General features: G+C 43.6%; 1 protein-coding gene across 1 annotated transcript in view; it reads right to left on the reverse strand.

Moving 5' to 3' along the window:
- The window catches only part of LOC109422198 (uncharacterized), a 501,985-nt gene that overhangs the window by 126,237 nt on the left and 354,127 nt on the right, over nt 1-21,621 (reverse strand). Inside the window, exon 7 of the mRNA XM_062860074.1 lies at nt 19,249-19,425. Within this exon, the coding sequence (XP_062716058.1) occupies nt 19,249-19,425 (177 nt within the window). The remainder of the gene's footprint in view (nt 1-19,248; nt 19,426-21,621) is intronic.

Raw genomic sequence — 21,621 nt, forward strand, 5'->3', positions numbered from 1 at the left:
TGCGTGAAATCAATTTTTTTTAACATGGGAAAGGATAGGAGCTGCATTTTCAAATGCTTCTAAAATATTTTAGGGACTTCAGATTGAAAAAAGTGTTAATGTTTTGCAATATACTTTCAATTAGCTACATTATAACTGGTTTTAGACAAAAGTTTTTAAATCACAATGTAATGTCTATAATATAGCGTATCAAAATCTCATTCGATAACATTAAGAACGTTTTGCTTGAAAAAATTTCTATAAAGAATTAGAAGCATTTGAAAATGCAGCTCCTATCCTTTTCCATGTTAAAAAAAATTGTTTTCACGCAAGCGCAATTCTCTCAGAGAGCCTCCGTCAAGGCGAATAGGCTCGACCAACCGAACCGACTAAACGAGACGACGAACAGTCGTACCTCACCGACGCCGACGGGTTAACGAACCACGACGCGAGTCGTGTGCAATGATAAAGAAGCAGCGTAGGTACTCACTCAATGACGGCAGCAGCAGTCGATCCCTGTTGTGGCTGGCTGGCAGAGAATCCTCGTGGAAAATGAAACGCGAGCAAACGAACGGCAGTTCGCTCTTTGCTCTGCTCTCGCCGACGCACACAGCAGCGGCGCAGGTAGCATACACGCAAATAATCCTCGGTCTGCGTGGGGAATACACACCAACAACTGAACGGCGCACTATTCTCTTCTCACTTGGATGGCCTGTACCACTCAGCCGCAGTGGTCGGGGTAGCCACCACTAAATACACTCACAAGTGCCGAATCTTCTCTGCTTTCTTTCCCCACAATACACTGGCACTGTACTTCGTGATCCAAGTTGGATCTCCTTCACTCACACACTCTGAAACCTGGCTGAATCTCGTGGAAATTTCCCGGCACAAGATGGCCGCCCTTGAACTTCTCTTTTCTTTCGGTGGCGCTTCGAGAAATTTCACTGCGCAATTTCGGATATCGACCGAATTTCGTCGATTTTTAGCCACTTTCGCACTTTTTTCACCGTTTCTCGCACAATTTTATGTGGAGGATTCAATTTCACTACACCTTGTCGGTGTCAGCCAATCCTTGGCGTAATTTCACAGTAACACGAGTCGGACGGATTTGCACTTTTGCATACCGGGAAAACGACCGAACCGAAAATCCGAGCCGAAGGACCATGTAAAATCCAGAATTTTTTCCGGTCCCGGTCACAGCTCACAACCGACCAAATCTCGGGAACCGGCCTTCGAGGGTTTCGCAGCGGACTTCGAATATGGCGGACTTCCAACTCGCGGGGAATTATTCGGACGGGGAAAAATAACGAAAGAACGCGCCCGAACAGCTTTACTGTTTGCAATAGACTCATTTTATTTCTGTTCTGACTGGGTTACACAGGTTGTCTATAGTTGTGGTAGTGTAAGTTTACTTGGAAAGGAAAACAAGTTACATCTAGTTCATTAGGGTAATTCAAAGTAGTTAACGTATTAGGGTAGGTCAAATTTTTCTAAGTTAGCGAAAGTTTTTTCTCTTTTGGCCAGTTAACAGAAATCGTTTCAGTTTTCAGTTTTTTTTTAATATTATGAGGAGAGCGAACATTTTTACATGTTTGATGAGCGCAATTTTCAAATTATCTATTTAATGTGACAGCAACATTTTCCCAACTAAGTACGCGACTCTTTTATTATAAAGAGCGACGAAGTTTTATATGGCTATCCGATGAGTGAAGTTTTATGAATATAAGATCGCCGCCTCGATCGCCGCTTCTATTTTGGGGAGCCGACAAATTAATGTTCTGTTTTTAATGTATGAAGAGCGCAATGGTCTCATCTAACATTCAAACCCGTTTATTTTGTTTAAGTACTTCAAAATTGTCTCAATGTTTTCAATTAGATAAGATATTTTATCATCTTAGATTGCAAATCCTTTATTTTAAATGGGTACACAGACATTCTCACATTTTTATCAATTTGCGATGAGAGCAATTTTCTAGTATAAATAGAATATAGTTAAATTGAATTAAAATTTGTCACATTTTACTTGATATTATGAGTGCAAGTTTTTCATCTGATGTCACCACTAGTTTTTTTTTTATTTTATGAAGTTTCCATCTATTACACCACTTATCTTTGAATTATGATATGAATTTTTTCCGACCAACAAATTTGATAAATTGAAAACTATTACACTATTATTTTTCAAATATGATTAAACTTGTCCAAACAAAATCATATAAATCCGTAATTTCATATATTACATTGTTAATGATATATTTTGAGGGAATTTCTACGACTGAGATCGCAGCTCATTGAAAAGCGAAGGAATTTTCATGAGCGCAATTTTAACATCCAAGACTAACACTTTTTTGTGAGCGGTAAAATTGTCTTGTTTGCTTTATTTTGGGAACAGTAAAATAGTTAAATTGAGCGCAATGCTTGAATTATTTATATGGGGGCGTAGCATCATAAGGGGCGCAGCTATTTTGAAAACTTGGGTAACCAGCTCTGATTTTAGCATGACAGCACTGACAGGATCTCGTCGATTACGATGAGGAACAGAACGGGTGATACATATTTAGTATACCTCTTTGCCTCATTCCAGCAAGGATTCGAATGGAATCGGGCAAGACACTGTTGTGCAGTATTCTGCACGTAAATGCCTTATACTGTGCTTCAATGAGGCCAATGATTTTGTCAGGGACACCCTTGCTCCTGAAGGCTTCTTGATTGAGACAGTCGAAAGCTTTTTCGTAATCAATGAACGCCAGGTAGAGAGATTTTTGGAATTCATTGATTTGCTCTAAAATGATACGAAGCGTGATAATATGGTCCACACAAGATCGTCCGGCCCTGAATCCTGCTTGCTGCCGCCGAATAGTTGCATCAATATTCTCGTGTATCCGGTTAAGGATCATTTTTCAGAGGATTTTGAGAACCATACACTGTAACATGATACCCCGCCATTTATCGCATATAGTCAGGTCACCCTTTTTGGACACCTTTACTAAGACACCTTGCATTCAGTCGATCGGAAATGTCGCGGTTTCCCATATGTTGCAGCATAATTGATGCTGCAGTTGTGCAGGTACAACGGGGACAGCTTTGAGCATCTCGGCTGATATGCGATCGACCTCCGAGGACCTGTTCGTTCTCATGCTACGGATAGCTGATTCTAGCTCCTGCAATAATGGGGCTTCGGTGTTGACCCGGGTAATGCGTCGAACCCTTGGTGGATCATGCTGAGGTGTTGAAGGCGTGGCCGACACTTGAAAAAGGTTTCAAAAGTGCTGGTCAGTGGGTCGGTCAATAGCTGTCCAGATATCGTCGGTTTCCTGCAATAGGGGCACAACTCAAAAAATGTGAATTTTCAGAATAAGCGTTTGAAAATTGGCAATCATTAAGCACCTCCTGCAAATTCACTCATTTCTCTCATCATTTGACAAAAGTAAACAAATTTTGATTGTTGTATCATTGAAAGGGGCTGAACGACTATCTGTTTCATGAATTTTTGACAACTATTTTTCAACGACTATTGAAAAAGTTGACTGATTTTGAGTTGTGCCCTTACTGCGGAAAATTTGTGAAAATGCCCAAATCTCGCGTTTCACAACGAATTTTGGAACGGGTCTTTGTGAGATGAAATTTTACATAGTTTTTCATCATTTGCCATCAAAATCTCAAAAATGACAAATTTTGAGTTGTGCCCCTATTGCAGGAAACCGACGATATGTCTTCCACGGGCATCGTAGCAATCATCTTTGTCCTACTAAGGCGGCGTGAAACATCGGAGAGACGAATGACGAATGTGGTATTAGCGGATTTCTTGCCTTCATCGGCTAGGGAGTCCGTCCTTTACTTTCTTCTCGAGAGCCGAACAGCGGTGAGGGGCTACAGCTTTGACTCATCGTGTGATCTATTGCGGTTTTGGCGTTTTTTGCTCTTCTATCTTCTTCGAAGTGCGTTTGTGATCCACTGCTTTCTCTGGGTACATAGCTCAACCAAATTATTCTCGCCGTTGACGATGAAGGCTTTCTCGATAGCGCTCCATTGATCTTCCATGCTTCCACTTTACGGAATATCCGGTTCTCCAGCTCCACGACAAAGGACCTTTTCACCGCAGCGACTTTCAATCGTCGTGTGTTGAACCGAGGCCCGATTTACTCCTCCTGTCGATGGATCGTAGCAGTGCGCAGCCGGATCTCGCCGATTAGGAGATGATAGTCGGACGCAATGTCGGCGCTACGTTTATTCCCTACATCATGAAGGCTTCGTCTCCATTTTCGGCTGGTGCAGATGTGGTCGATTTGATTTTCCGTGACGCCATCACGGGAAACCCATGTTACTTTGTGCACTGGTTGACGAGAAAAGAGCGATCCCCCAAGCACCATGTCATTGTTGCACAAATCTCTGCAAACAGCTCTGCGTTTTTTGCTGTTTCCTAGACCATGACGTCCCATGACGTGCTCGCCTCATAGTCCGATTTGTCGGAACCAACCTTCGCCCATGAATGGAATCTTATCCACGACATCATTTTAGTTGACTGTAAAAGTTCTCTTTGTCTTGCAATTCGGCCGCAAGGTCTCGAACCCGCCACAATTATCCTCTCATTAATAGATTCCTTCTTCAAGAGCGCAGCATAGACGTGAGCGCTGAGCAGGAAACCAACTCCACAGTGACGAGGAGCGTGTTCGCCTCATAGGGGCTGTCCATAAACCACGTGGTCATAGGGAGGGGGGGTTCAGCCAATGATCATTTTGTATGGACACATAAAAAATTTTGTATGGACAAATGATCACGCGGGGGGGGGGGGGGGGGGTTGAAAAGTCCCAAAAAAATGACCACGTGGTTTATGGACAGCCCCATAGGTAAGAGTATAGCAGAATTTGACCCGACGCCAATCTGTGTTCTCCAAAGTTCGGCCAACGGACTTCGCTCAGTCCTAGGATTCCAAGCTTCATACGGCATGTCTCATTGGCTAGTTGTGCCGGTTTACCCTGTGGAGCTAGGGCTAATACATTAAGCAGCAGTTCCAATTCTTGTCCGTTGTTTTCATTTTCGGTTTCTGTAACGGTTTTTTGGGTTTCGAGAACAATAGGTTGTTGGCATAAGGCTCCTATCCGCTGTGGTGGGGCTGCCACTTTAGGTTTAGCTTCCGGTGGAGAAGCATTTCATACTCAGCTGCTACATGCCAAAACAGACGCCGTTTGAGCCGCATCTCCTTGGTGAATAGACGCTCGAATCGTACCTCCTCAATCCAGCTGAAGTCAGAAGGACAACAGTGTCCAGGCTGCATCGATTGACCCATAGAAGCATGAGGTAGGGACTTGTGATGACCACAGCTATGTTGGACGCTCACCGTTTTGCAGTCCAGGTGGAATTATAAGATACAAAAAACCCAAATTAATCCACCTAGAGGTGATAGTGCCTTTCTCGTCGTATATGTTCTCATGATCTTTCCGTCGACGTAAGTCAAAGTGTTCCTGAATCCTGATATTTTTTTAAGAAAAGCAAGCATTTTATCAAAACCATCATTGAATTGACTTAAAACTTATTGATGGCACATAATCCGACGTTGTGTTCAGCGTAAAAGCAGAGCTGAATAATATCAGATTTCTCAGTTGACTGCTTGAGCACCTTCACTAACATTGGGAGCTGATCAATATCAAGACGATACTAACAAGCTAAGATATAACTTTTTACACATTCACAGATCACTTTGCGGTCTTCGATAAAGTTTTTTCTGCACATTCTAGGTTATATTTTATTGACCGTTAAAAACAAGAACGAAGTGAGTATAGTGAGACGTCTGTTTGTATGTGGGTTTAATATGTCAAGATTTTGTTCTCTTACACATATTTATCGCTTGCATTGATTTTATTTACTTTCGTAGTTCCGGCGAAGCATCAAACGCTGGTTGTGCAACCCTATCAGTAGTCTCTAATGTGGTATGAGCTTTCTAGTTAACCGATCCTCAGGTTATTAAAAAAGCCGTGATGTGATGTGTCGCATGGTACATTTGGTTACTTTCCGGAACAGGTTCCGGACCCGAGCAGAGGAGAATAGCAAATTAATAACTGTGAAATAACATAACCTGTTTTTATATCTTGTTTTGTTATTATTATATTGTCAAGACATTGCTTCTCCATAACATCTTTTGTTGGACAATCTTTTTTTGTTATGATCATGGTATTGATATGCATTCATCGAATAACATATGAATAATATGTATTGTTATGAAACAAGTTTAGTTATTATTGAACTATTGAAAGTGTTCGAATAATTGATAATCAATAGCACAACCATAACATGTTTTGATATCAAAACTACATCATTCAAGATTTACATTGTTTGAAGCAATCTGTGATGGGGAGCTTGTGCATATTCTCTCATCAGTTACACTTTCTCTTTTTTGTGGCATTACATCCTAACTGTAGCAGAGCCGACCTCTCAGCTTAGTATGTTATAAGAACTTTGACAATTATGATCTGTTTTAATTAGTTCCATTTTTGTTTCAGTTAAGAATACAGATACAGAGTGAACATAAAACAGTGGAGATAAATCCAAGTGAACTTTTTCCAAAAGAACATAATGCCACGATTCCAATAACGCCAATGAGCCATTTTTTGAGATATTTGAACAATTGGGAGAATTCCAGAAGGAACTTACAAGTTTTCGTGGAAAAACATCACAAATCGCAGAATAATCTTCTGAAGGAAATTCATGAATATTTTTGGACGATTTTTTTCAAAAATAGCATCCAGGAGTTCTGAAATATTGCTGTCGGGGAATCGGGGTCTTTAAGCCGCATAATCTAGATTTTCACCCAAAATAAGACGAAATTTAATAGCTAACTAATTTTGTTTTGGGATTATTATCAATAACGTTTAAAGTTCAAAATTTGTTATTAAAATATTTCCATATTCATTATTATTGACATGTTATTGAACCAACAAAACATGTCATTGAATTGGTCTTCCAGGAACATTTTTTTGTTATGATATTTGTTATTTTGCCGCTTATGACAGACAAGTTTATAACATAATATGTTATGGTAATAACATAAAAACAACTGATTATATTATTCAGTTATTTTGCAAAAATAACGCATTTTATTATGCTGTTGTTATTCCCTTCTGCTCGGGGAGCACCACCGGGTCTTTCAAATATAGTCTGAGGCAATATCATTGCTAACGTACATCAGGTTACCTAAATAAACCACGATTTGATTTATCTTATGCATGGGTACAAATCACTTTTACATTTGACCACTTCCAGTGGGACACCCAGAACTAGTTTCGGGACACTACCGGTTGTCTCAAATATGGTCTGAGGCTATGTTCTTACGAATCGGTCATCGTGTTATCAAAAAAGGGTCTCCAGTTGGCCTAGTGGTTAAGGCTATGAATCTCCAATCCGGAAACGGCGGGTTTGATTCCCGTTCCGGTCGGGAACATTTTCTCGACTTCCTGATCATAGTGTATCATTGAACTTGCCCCACAATATACAAATTCATGCAATGGCGGGCAAAGAAAACCCTTCAATTATTAACTGTGGAAGTGCTCTAAAGAACATTAAGTAGAAGAGAGGAAGGCCAAGTTCCAATGCGAACGTCGAGCTATAGAGAAGAAGAAGTTATCAAAAAATCTGCTATTTGATGTACTGCCAAACCCCGCGTATTCATCACTCCTTAATAAGACACTTTTTAACTTGTACCCCGCTCATTCGAAATTTGTTGAATTAAAAAAATGATCAAATGTCACAGTGTGATACACTGTAAATACGAATGATACAATATTGTGATGTTACTTACACCCGCAGTGGCTCCTCGTGCAGCTGCTACTTCCGAAAGTTCTAATTTGGTGGTTCAAAAACAAATCATACAATCTAAACAAAACTAAAATAGAGTTAGTTTATCGAATTCAAAGTTTACACAGGTAATTTGACAGCAATCATTGTCGAATTAGCGTGGTTTTATGGTACGACACGCATGGATTTGATTCAATTTCACATTTACAACTTTCGGTTCACATTTTACCACTTACCGATTGTCCCTGATGTGGTCTTAGACTATTTTCATGCAAATTATTAATCAGTTCTCCTAAAAAGTCGCAAATTGATGTAATGCATGTATGGGTTTGGTTCATTCGTGCATTTGGCCAGTTCCGGCGAGGCACTCGCATCTGGTTCCGGAACACTACTGACCTGAGACTATTTTCTTGCTGACCGTTCTTCGCGTTATCGAAGAAGCCGTTATTTAGTGTGCTGCGTGTATGCGTTTGGTTTTTTTTCTACATTTGACCACTTCCGATGGGGCACCAGGAACCGGTTTCGGCACACTATTGGTTTTCCAAAGTATGGTCTATGATTTTTTGACGTAGGACTACGTCTCTCTTTTCTATACCGGGTGTCATTCTAAATTTTCAGAAATCGGCCGCGTTACGTTTGAAGTGGAGATTTTGAGCGTTTATAACTCAGCCATTTCTCGTTGAATTTTCAAAATTTTGGCTCCAATCGATTGCAAATCTTTACACCAATTATGTCCAATATAAACATTTGCTGATTTTCAATAACAAACTATTGAAAAATTGGGAAAAGTGAACCCATGTTTATTCCAGCCAATCACGATCGAGCACATTTTGGATGCTCCCGTCGAATATAAAAGCTACTGCTTCTTCGCATCTTCCCTCATTTGCCTTTGTCGTCTCGAGGTGAACGCATCGAACGAGAGCTGCCCACTTTCTTCGTTTTCGCTCATTCTTCTTTGGCGGCCGTGTCGGCTCGGTATCGATGATTGTCGGCAAGGGTGTGTTGCACATTCACCTTCCAACCGTCTAACGCGGCAGACCAGGGAAGTGTTTCGAAAATTGGATTGATCGATGGTGGTGGCAGAGGCAGCAGCAAAATCCACAGAAAGACCCGCCGTGACGGACGAATTTGCGAGTTGCGTCGCTTTTCTTTCCTCGGGGCCTCGATTTGGATTGAGTGACAGCGGCGCATTGCTGATAGCATCAGGATTCGCATCCACGGCAGCAAGTGGCGGGCCAATTTTCGACGGCGTTCAGCATTCAACAAGGAATAAACCAACACGCATTGCGTGGCATGATGAATTCATGTCATTTTCTGCTCAAAATCGTTCAATATTTAAACGGTTCTTTTCAGGACCATCGAAAATTATTCCTCAAGAGTTGTGAATCAGATAATTGTTTCATTCCATCGAACAGGAAAAGTGTGGTCTGACCGAAAAGTGAAAGATTGAATGCTTGATGGCCCCGCAACAATGATGATGCCGGCCACCATTGGTTCCATCCGGAATATAGCAACGCTTTATCCTATCCGGACCATTTTTAGTGGAACATTCTTAAATTATAGCATTTTCGAGATAAAATGATCTGAATGCTGAATCTTCTAATATTTTGGTTACTTTATTCGTTACATGAAACTTTTCTCATTTCTCGGTCGATAAATCGTTTCAAGCGTCTGGTGCATGTGGGGCGGGGCATACAAACGAAATAAACTGGAAGCCAGCCAAATGGGAGGAGCTTCATCTGCTAATCTAGGGGTATAAAAGCTGTACCCTCTGTTTTCTTTCGTCATTTTCGTTGGATCAGTCAAGGTGGTTGGTGTCACCTCCAGCCCGGCAGCAACACACACGAACACAGCGACGACTCTGCTCGGCCAGGAATTTCATCCACGGCAGCAAGCTGCCGGTTAGTGTTCAGAATTCAACGCGGCGTAAACTAACATGGCAGGATCACATCAAAATCGTCCATAATACAAACGGTCCTTTTCAGGACCACAGAAAATCTTTCCTACAGAGTTATGGAAAGTGAAAGACAGTTCCGCTTCTCAGCAAAAGTGAAGCCGACCATTAATTTTATCCATAGCAGCAAACAGTGGGTCAGTTTTCGGTGGCCCAGCATTCACCGCGCAGAAACCCAACACGCATTGCGTGGAATGGTGAATTCATGTAATTTTCTCCAGATTCCAGGCCTAATATCTTCGATCGGGAAAAGCGTGGTGCAACAAAAAAGTGAAATATTGAATGATTGATGGCTCAGCAACAATGATAAAGCCGGCCACTAATGATTCCACCTGGAATTCCACAACGCATTTTCCAAATAATACCATTCGTATATTTCATTTCTGGGATGATTAATGATTTGAAGCGTCTGGGTGCATGCGGGCGGGGCATGCAAACAAAATAAACTGGAAAGGCAGCCAAATGGGAGGAGCTTCATCTGCTAATCTAGGGGTATAAAAGCTTTGTCCTCGGTTTTCTTTCGTCATTTTCGTTGGATCAGTCAAGGAGGTTGGTGTCGCCTCCAGTACGACAGCAACACACACCAACCCAGCGACGGCTCGGCTCGGCTGGAAAGCTCATCCAAGGCAGCAAGCGGCGGGTCAGTTTACGACGGCTTCCAGCATTCAGCATGGAGAAAACCAACGCATTGCGTGGCGTGGTGAATTCATCAAAATCGTCCATAATATAAACGGTCCTTTTCAGGACCAAATAAAATCTTTCCAAAAGAGTTATGAGTTTGACCGGCAGTGGACTTTGGCAACGCATTATCATATCCGGACCATTTTGCGTGAAAAGTTTTTCAATTCTAACATTTTTCAAATTAAAATGATCTAAATCATCTAATATTTTGGTTACATTATCCGTTCAATGGAAATGTTCTCATTTCTCGGTTGATTAATCGTTTGATGCGTCTGGAGCATGAGGGGCGGGTCATGCAAACGAAACTAACTGGAAAGCCAGCCGAATGGGAGGAGCTTCATATGCTAATCTAGGGGTATAAAAGCTGTGCCCTCTGTTTTCTGTCTTCATATCCATCGATTCGAGTCTGAGTGTTTGCCCCGAGCAGACGTGTGGATTTTTTCTCGAGCGCGACGAAAAGTGAACGCGAAGTGCGAAGAAAGAGAAGAGAAGAAGTGAAAAAGTATGGAGCTTGAGTTCGTGGCCGGTGGCGCTACCGGTTCATGGAAAGAAGTGAAGGGGACGAAACGGAGGAAGAAGAACGCCGGCGATCCCAGTTTGGCGTCGGAAAGCGTGACATCGGAGAACAGATTCTCCGATCTCGAGGAAGATTTCGGTGATTCGGACACCGCACAGCAGCCACGCAAGCAAGCGAAAGTGAAACCGTCGGCAAGCCTGCCGAAAAAAGCCAAGTTGCCTCCGCTGGTGGTGGTCAACTTCAACTTCCACAAGCTACAACCGCTAGTGGAAAAGTTGGGCGTCAAGCCAATCTTCAAGATAAGCGGCATCGGCACTAAAATCCTGTGCAAAACTGAGGATGAGTTCCTGCTAGTGGAGAACCTTCTCAAGCAGTGCAAACTGGAGTATTTCACCCACGACAAACCGGGTGAAAAACCTTTCAAGGCTATTGTTCGTGGTCTACCCGGTGTGACCAGCGAGTCGCTGAAAAAGCAGCTTCTCGTGGAGCATCAGCTGCAGGCACTCGAGGTCCGCGAGATAAAGCGACAGGAGGACTCGAGGTACAGGGACACCATGTACCTCATCTACTTCCAGCGCGGTTCCGTCACGCTGAAGCAACTCAGAGACATCCGCACCATCTCCAACATCCAGGTGACTTGGGATGCGCACCGTTCCAGGCATGACGTCACTATGTGCATGAACTGTCTCCACTTTGGGCACGGCACCCGACACTGCCATCGGGCCAGCCGGTGCAACCGTTGTGGTGCCGCTCACTCTACCGAAAAATGCCCCGCAGAAGAAGAATCTGATCCTCGCTGTGCCAACTGCGGCGGAAAGCATCCGGCGTCCGACAAAACGTGTGGGAAACGAGCTGAATTCCTCAAGATTCGACGACAAGCTACCGTCGGCAATCAACCAGGGCGTCGAGCCGATCGACGTCCGCATTTCTCGTCTGCGAATTACGAATCAAACTTCCCACCCCTGAACCCAAACCAAATCGAACCTCCAAAGATGCCAACCGGCATTCCGCCGGGCTTCCAGCGTACGTCCAGTTCAAAACCTCCCCCGACAGCGTGGCACTCGGAAGCGCCCTCAAGCACGCTTCACAACAGCGCGGAACTGATGGCGATTTTCGTCGAAATGACCAATGCTCTTCGTGGCTGCAAATCAAAATTCGAGCAGATCCAGGTGCTCGGTACGTTCGTCATCCAGTATGGGTTCTAAGCCACTGAAGGTGATGAACTGGAATGCTTGCTCTATCAGAGCAAAAAAGATCGAACTCTCCCCCTTTCTACACGAGCAACACATCGACATCGGACTAATTACCGAAACTCACCTCAAGCCCAAGGACAACTTTAGCCTACAAGGATATTCCACCATCCGCCTCGACCGCCCTCGTTCAAACGGTGGCGGTGTCTGCATCATCATCAAACACGGTATTCGGTTCTTCGTACTCCCCCACCTCGCTACCTCCACCATCGAAGCGCTTGGAGTGGAAATCGAAAGCCCTACTGGCAACATCCGATTCATCGCTGCCTACTGTCCGCGGCAGTGCAAGGACCATGATGGGTCTTCCTCTAGCTTCAAAAACGACCTAGCCAAGCTGACAAGGTGCAACACGAAAACCGTCGTCGGTGGAGACCTAAACGCCCGGCATGAAGCTTGGAAAAATTCCAAACGAAATCGCAACGGATGCCTACTATTCGACGATGCTCAACTGGGCCACTACACGGTTGAGTTCCCCGACGAGCCCACGTTCATCTCTCCAGCCGGTGTACCAAGTACATTGGACCTGTTCCTTGCAAACTGCTGTATCTCCAAGCCAACAACTGTAAACGACCTGAGCTCGGATCACAACCCCGTGGTCTGTCTGATCAATTCAAGCGCTTCCCAGACTCCGACGCGCTTTCGCAAAGACTACCGCAGCGTCAACTGGGTGGCGTTTCGACGTGTGGTGGACGACTTGGTGGAAGAAAATCCACCGCTCAACAGCACCGAAGATATCGACACAGCGTTGGTGGACCTCCAGAGAGCGATCGACACGGCGGATGAGGCATGCGTTCGACGCCTACAAACTAAGGGTGAGTACCTACAAATCGACCCGCACACCAAATACCTCATCCAAGCACGAAACAGTTGCCGACGCCAGTTTCAGCGCAGCGGGGACCTTATTAAGAAGCACCAGATGTACATGCTCAACAGACTAATCAAAGATCGATTGGAGTCTCTTCGAAATGAAAATTTTGGAAGAGTTCTTCAAGGCCTCGATAAAAGATCCAAACCTTTTTGGAAAGTCTGCAAAGTTTTGAAGAACAAACCTAAACCTGTCCCCCCATTGAAACTCGATGATAAAATTTTGGTCACCTCCGCCGAGAAACTTTCTGCCATCGGAAGTCACTTTGTTCGCTCTCACAATCTGGGTAGCACCATGTCAAGTCCCCTTGAACAGGAGGTTGCCCAAAGTAATCAAAACACCGACTGCTCACCCTCGGATGTTCCCGAGGAGAAGAAAGTCTCGACTGAGGAAATCTCGAATGCGCTAAAGAGTCTGAAGAACATGAAGGCCCCCGGTTTCGACGGAGTCTTCAATCTCGTTCTCAAAAACTTGTCGACCAAGGTTCAAACCATCCTAGCCTCCATATTCAACCGATGTCTGGAACTAAGCTACTTTCCTAGCTGCTGGAAGATCGCAAAGGTCATACCTATCCTCAAGCCAGGCAAGGACCCATCCTCCCCAAGCAGCTACCGCCCCATCAGTCTCCTCGCCTCGATTAGCAAGCTATTCGAGCGAATAATACTGGATAGGCTCCTCGAGAACATCAACTCGAACGACGTACTGCCTCCTGAACAGTTCGGCTTCAGGCGGGGCCACTCTACAGTGCATCAGCTCAAGCGGATGGTGAACTGCATCAACAACAACAAGGCCGTCTCCAAGTCAACAGCGATGGCCCTCCTCGACGTAGAGAAGGCCTTCGACAATGTTTGGCACGAAGGCCTTATCTATAAGCTAAACATTTTCAATGTTCCTCTGTATCTAACAAAGATAATCCGTAACTACCTTCAAAACAGGACGTTCAGGGTGTCGCTGGAAGGTTCAGTGTCTGATAGTTACGCCATCCCGGCGGGAGTCCCACAAGGCAGCTTGCTGGGACCAATCCTGTATAGCATCTTCACCTCGGACCTACCACAGCTACCGGATGGATGTGTACTTTCGCTGTTTGCGGATGACACATCTATTGCGGTAAAGGGTAGATCTCCTCGAGAATTAACAAATAAACTCCAGCGATGCCTAAACGTCCTGGTAGAGTACATGTCAAAATGGAAGATTAAGATCAACTCTACCAAAACTCAAGCGATAATGTTTCTTTATAAGCAATCAGAACGACTCAAACCTGCAAACAATTGCAAAATTATAATCGAAAATAACATGATCGATTGGTCTAAGGAAGTAATTTTACTCGGTGTAACTTTAGATGAAAAAATGTTATTCAGGTCTCACACAGAGAAAACCAAGAACAAATGCTTATTACTTCTAAAATGTTTATACCCCCTAATAAACCGAAAATCAAAACTTTGTATTGAGAATAAACTAGCAGTATATAAGCAAATTGTAGCCCCAGTAATTGAATATGCTATACCTGTCTGGGAAACCTGTGCAATGACACACAAAAGGAAAATTCAAATAGTCCAAAATAAATTTTTAAGGTTAATTCTAAATGCATCTAGATTTACCAGAATTGATGATCTTCATGAACAAGCAAAAATTGACAAAATTTGTGATCGCATTAACAAACACAATGAAAAGTTTAGAGAAAAAACACAAATATCAAATTATGAGTTAATCAGGAACTTATATTTTTTGTAAATAGTAGTATAAGTGTGTATAAAGTGTATATAGTAGATTTAAGTTGTAAATTTTGTAAATAGTAGTATGTAAGTTTTCAAAACAACACTGGCTTTAGCCAACAAAACAATTAGTTAAGCACTTGTTTAACAAAACTACATAGCATCCAATTAAAATGACTCAAAGAAGAAAAACGTAAGTTGTATCTCTTAACCAAAACTGTAACACAGAATGTAAAAATTTGACAGAAATAAATGGTATCTATCTATCTATTTCTGTCTTCATTTTCGTTGGATCGGCCAAGGAGGTAGGATGTCATCTCCAGCAAGCAGCCGCATATCGCCTGCGATGACTCTCGGCTGATAGCACCAGGAATCTCATCCACGGCAGCAAGCGGCGGGCCAGCTTTCGACGACGCCTAGTATTGAGCGCGGAGGAATCCAACACGCATTGCGTGGCATGATGAATCCATCAAATTCGTCCATTATTCAAACGGTCCTTTTCAGGACCATCGAAAGTGATTCCTCAAGAGTTAATTGGAGAAATTTCCACCCTCAATCGAGAAAGGTGTACTTCGTTGCCAGCAAGAGTGAAGCCGGTCATTAATCTCATCCACGGCAGCAAGCGTCGGGGCAGTTTCAGGTGGCGTCCATCATTCAGCACTGAGAAAACCAACACGCCTTGCGTGGCATGGTGAATTCATGCCACTTCCTTCCTAAAATCGTCAATTAATCAAACGGTCCTTTACAGGACCACCAAAAATTATTCCTCAAGAGTTGTGAATTAGATTATTTCATTCCATCGAACAAGAAAAGTGTGGTGCAACCATCCAATATTTTGGTAACTTCAGCCGAAAATTTTCTCATTTCTTGGTTGATTAATCGTTTCAAGCGTCTAGAGCATGCGGGACGGGTCATGCAAACGGAATAAACTGCAAAGCTAGCCAAATGGGAGGAGCATCATCTGCTAATCTAGGAGTATAAAAGCAGTGTTCTCTGTTTTCTTTCGTCATTTTCGTTGGTTCAGTCAAGAAGGTTGGAGGTGGATGTCACCTCCAGCAAGACAGCAGCACACCAACTCAGCGACTACTCTCGGCTATCGTGCTAATGATAGCACCAGGAATCGCATCCATGGCAGCGGAGCGGTGGTGGGCCAATTTTCGACGGCGTCCAGCATTCTCCGCAGAGAAAACCAACACGCAATACGTGGCATGGTGAATGCATCATAATCGTCCATTATTCAAACCGGTTCTTTTCAGGACCATCGAAAATGAATCCTCAAGAGTTAATTAGATAATTTCCAACATCGATCGAGATGTAGTGCAACCAAAAAGCAAAAGACAGAACATCGTTGCCAGCAATAGTAAAACTAGTCATTATTCTAATCCACGATCGCATTATGATGTTTGGGAAGCTATGGCTTAACGCCTTTCAATATTATAATCATTTTATCCTTGCGACGAAAATTCTTTCAAACAACGGTTGAACATTTATCTTCAAAATGAAATAATGCTCAACCCCCAAGTGATGGCCAACCACGCGAGTTACGGAAGGTTTAACTAATTAACATCTTATGAATGCGTTCAGTGAAATGGATCACATAACAACTTTAATCAACACATCACTCCGCCGATTTGAATTTTGCCAGTATACATTGTATAGGCCTTTTATGTGATAAATCCGTTAGGCATTTATTTACGAAGGTCGGACAACAATGACCCGAAAAATCAGCTGATGTAAGACTTCAAATGAAAGGGCCCATTTTAATATATAAAAATCAGAACTTCATTCCAGCCTTTGTCCTACGTCAACATTGCGGTTATGTCTCAGACATTACCCACCCCTAGTTTTTTGTTAACCGTTCATCAGCTTACCTAAAAAGTCATTAAATGTGTCGAATTTATGGGTTTGGTTCTCCTTTACATTTGACCACTTCCGATGGGGCAACCATAATCGGTTGCGGAACACTACCGGTTGTCCCCAATATAGCCGGATTTTTTTTTGTCAAATCAAGATGCCTTAAAATCCGCGATTTGATGTGTCGCTTGCATGGGTTTGGTCCCCTTTTATATTTAGCCATTTCCGGCGGGGCACCCGGAACCGGTTCTGGATCACAACCGATTCAGATATGTTCTGAAAATATTTTCCTGCTTACTGTTCATCAGGATATCAAAAAAGCCACGATTTGATATGTCCCTCGCATGGGTTTAATTAACTTTTATACTTTGCCACCTCCGGCGGAACATCTGGAACCGGTTCCGATATGGTCTGAGAATGCTTTCCTGCTTACTGTTCATCAGGTTATCGAAAAAGCTGTGGTTTGATATGTCACATGCATGGTTTTATTTCAATTTTATATTTGACTACTTCTGACGGGACACCCGGAACCGGTTCCGGGACACAACCGGTTCAGATATGGTCTGAGAATATCATCCTGCTTACTGTTCATCAGGATATCAAAAAAGCCACTATTTGATAAGTCGCATGCATGGGTTTGGTTAACTTTAATACTTGGCCACTTTCGGCGGGACATTTGCAACCGGTTCCGGAACACTACCGGTTCCGATATGGTCTGAGAATGTTTTCCTGCTTACTGTTCACCACGTTATCGAAAAAGCCGCGGCTTGATATGTCGCATGCATGGGTTTAGTTCACTTTTATGTTTGGTAACTTCCGGCGGGACACCCGGAACCGGTTCCGGGACACTACCGGTTCAGATATGGTCTGAGACTATTTTTCTGCTTACCATTCATCAAGTTATCGAAAATGCCGTAGTTTGATGTGCCGCATGGATGGGTTTGTAGCGTTTTCATATCTGGCCCCTTCCTGGGGTACCGGTCCGGAACACCTAAATGGCCATAACTCCGGAACGGCTGGACCGATCTGAACCATTTTCAATAGGAAACAATGGGACCAGATTCCGCGTCGAATGAACCGTCGGTCAATAAAATCGGTTGAGATTTACTGCCAAAAAGTGATGTGAGTTTTTTTGTACACACACATACACACACACACACATACACACACACACACACACACACACACACACACACACACACACACACACACACACACACACACACACACACACACACACACACACACACACACACACACACACACACACACACACACACACACACACACACACACACACACACACACACACACACACACACATACACACACACAGACATCACCTTAATTCGTCGAGCTGAGTCGATTGGTATATAAGACTTGACCCCTCCGGAGGCTCTATCAAATCTTCGTTTTTGGAGTGAACAAATAGCCTTTCGGTACACTTTGGTGTACGAGAAAGGCAAAAAAAACATTTCACAAAATTTTTGAGTGCATTCTGATTAGAGGGTTTGAAAAGTTCGTACAAGAACTTTTTTTTAGGTTTCGGTCTGTAAGTTTGCTTAGCAGTCAGCTGTGTTCTCAGAAGATGCTGCACGCTTGGCTTAGAAAAAGAAATTTCGATCAACATTATTGTAAACTTACTCAATCATATCCTTAATCCATTCTACCAGATACCTCCACTCCACGCGTAGCTATTTTCGATGAACCAACCAGCAAGTTTCAAGCAACTTTGTTGATTGTATCAACAGACACATGAACCAGTTCCGTTTCACCTAAACTGTATATAGCACCCCTACGGGCAGATACCGGAACAAGCTAGATTAAGTCAGTTATTTTAATGAACTCTTACACACAGGTTAACTTTCAAAAATTACAGCACACGATAGCTTGGCTGGAAGCCCATCCAGACACCGATACACCCAACGATGCGTGTTAACTTGGCTGGCAAAACTTGGCTCTTTAGAGAAGTCCACGCCACACCCACTCACTATACGGCAAAGTCTCCGTTCGCCGTTCGCTCTTATCCAAGTACCAACTACCCCGAAAAAGACGGCGAGGTAACGAAATTAACTGCATTAGTGAAAAGTTCTGCCTCTCAAGTATGCACCAAGGCGGAACGTATCTTTTCATCCGCAGGCACAAATGCATGTAGATTAATTCAACTAGATAGTACTTTTTCTCGTTAGTTTGCCGTTTTGCCGCCGGCTGATGGAAAAGTTGAGCATCCGAGATGGAAGCAAAGCAGCACCGGCAGCCAGCAGCTATAGAAAGAAAAAAAAACTTCTTTCACCAAACTAAAACATGCCCCAACGTAGACAGAGACGACAGAACTTGAGCGAGCGTCCCTGGCCATGCCGGACCGATATCAACCGAAAGTCAGCAGGAAGGAAATATCTGAACACGATCTAACACACCTGGCTCATACTTCCTCTGCTAGCTAACCGTCGTCGGTCGTCGTTTCAGAGGCACACAAAAACCACCCACTCCGCCCACCTCAGGAACCGAAACGTACCGCTACGATTGTGCAATTCCAGTGAGACACCTAGATGACAGAGAGGCGCATATAGAAACAGCAACTACCTCGTATTTGAACAGCGAAGAAAACGAGCAGAAATTTTCGAGAGATTAAATTATCTTTCACTTACCCTGCGGACACTGGAGCGTGACGGAGCCACCGAGTTCCACTTCCATTTGGCCACCTTTGAAATTATTAGCACCGTTCTGGAGGCCAGCGGCCGCCGCAGTGGCCGACGAGGACGAAGAAGACGACGACAGCGGTAAATCCTGCTCGACCGGTTCCGATGTGACATCGACGGAGTCATCTGCGGGATGAAAATCGTGTTAATCAAGGTTTTCGCTTGGGTGAGAGGGAAAAAGTGGGAAAATCGATGTGATTGTTCTAGTTTCCGCTTTGTGCGAAAACTGGCTGGTAGCGGTTTCAGTAGTAGCCTCAATTGTGGTGCAGCAGTTAACCTAATATCATAAGGAATGTTGTTTTTGATAATGCTGTTTGAAGTTGGATCATGGATAAATACTTTGTTTGTTTTGTTGTCGGAAATATATATAATACACTCAACCTGAGGCCTGGATTCAGCATTCTTTTTCTTCTCTGACTCTACGTCCCACTGCAACTTGGCCAGCCTCTAGTGTTTTTTGAGCATGCCCACATTCATTAATTGAAGGACTTTCACCAAGCAACACGCATGTCATATAAGAGCTACGGCAGCGCATGTATTGGTTGTTTAGAAGTTAATTGGACGTAATTGAGAGGTTAACAGCAAAAGGGGGTGTAAGTGGCAAAAACCAACATAGAGTATCGCGTCACTTGGGCGGTGGCTTCTATATTCGTCTGTTTTTCACTATAAGGCCGTTCGCAATGCTGTTTTATTTTGTATGGCGAGTTTTAAATTTTTTAAAACTCGCCATACAAAATAAAACAGCATTGCGAACGGTCTAGCTCAGTCAATTTTGAACCAATTGACTTGAAATGTTATACACGGGTAGATATTATACCTATCTCACCGAATTCCAAAAATTGTGTCAATTGGTTCGAATTTGACTGAGTTATAGCGGAAAACAGACGAAAATAGAAGCCACCGCCCAAGTGGCGCGATTCCCTACGAGTAAATGTTTAAACCTCATTTACTTAACCAAAAATTGTCAACTCGTAAGTAGAATGAAATTGAAACGTGAAATATCGCGTAATTATTCAATTTCCTGTAGTAATGACAAGCTGTTTTCTTTCCGATGAGACGAGAATTAGCGCATACGACGAAGTTAATTTTTACCCTATTGTTCCTGATAGTTTTGTCGCCTGATCGCGATAGCGTGGCTTTGTCGGACAGCACGTCGACGTGGTTTGGGTATCACTGCGTGTGGTGGGTGCACCATCGAACACTGTAAGGCGCTGTCCATAAACTACGTAGACTCAATTTTGGCAATATGAGACCCCCCCTCCTCCCTCTTAGACTTTCGTTCATACACAATTTTCGAAATTTGTATGGACCGTAGACTTTGGCCAGACCCCCCCGTCCCCCCCCTCTGAGTCTACGTAGTTTATGGACAGGCCCTAAGTACCTATGTATACAACTTTCGCTACGGTTTCCAGTATCGCTGAATGTTTCGTCATTTGAGCATGATCTGACTGGTCTAAAATTGTGGGATTTTCGTATTTTAGGTTGGAAATTGACATGGTCGTCACGCAGAGGACCTGAGATCGAACCCCACTCCCAACAAACTCACAAATTGTGGGTTCTTCCATCGGAAGGGAAGTAAAGCCTGGGTCCCGAGATGAACTAGCCTAGGGCTAAAAAGCTCGTTAATGCAGATGAAAAACATGGTCGTGTGGGGAAAGACTCCTGCGATTGTTCTTTAGTGCTCGAAATGGCTCCAAATTTGTGGGTTTCGGGGCCGTGTGTCTAGAGGCGTCGGTCATCTAGGCGTTTCGTAAGCCTCGGAGTTTGGGTTCGACTCACGCTCCAGTCGGGGAAAAATTTTTCGTCGAACGGAAAACTCTGCACTGGGCCACTGGGTGTTATGAGTGTTGTCCGTTTTCTTATGTAAGTGCTTGTTCAGCCTGTACAACCTTTGGTTGAAGACTTTTATTTTCAAATTTGAGAAGGCTGTGAAAAGAATAGCGTTTCTATCGCGATTCTTTGAGGAACTCAACCCAGTCCGTAGACACTTATCAAGATGATAGAGATAGGGTCATGCTTGAGGGTTGGTAGGAGCGCCTCGAGGAGATTTTTGAGGAGTAAAGGGATACTAGATTGCAGTTGGAGGTTTCGAATGACTGCCAAACCAGTCTTAGGCAGATGCTGGGTACAGAAGCACTAGGGCAATCCCAGGACGGAGTGGATGTTGAGACTAAATTAGTCGCACCACCACAGCAGATTCGAGTTAAACTTCCCGAGATCAAACTGCCAAATTTCGATGGCACTGTTAAGGAATGACCAGCATTCCGGGACGTCGACAAATCTTCCTACCCTCTGTCGTCGTTCTCGAAGGAGGCGAAGCGC

The sequence above is a fragment of the Aedes albopictus genome, chromosome 3 (assembly GCF_035046485.1).
Source record: "Aedes albopictus strain Foshan chromosome 3, AalbF5, whole genome shotgun sequence".
In the NCBI taxonomy this organism is placed as follows: domain Eukaryota; kingdom Metazoa; phylum Arthropoda; class Insecta; order Diptera; family Culicidae; genus Aedes; species Aedes albopictus.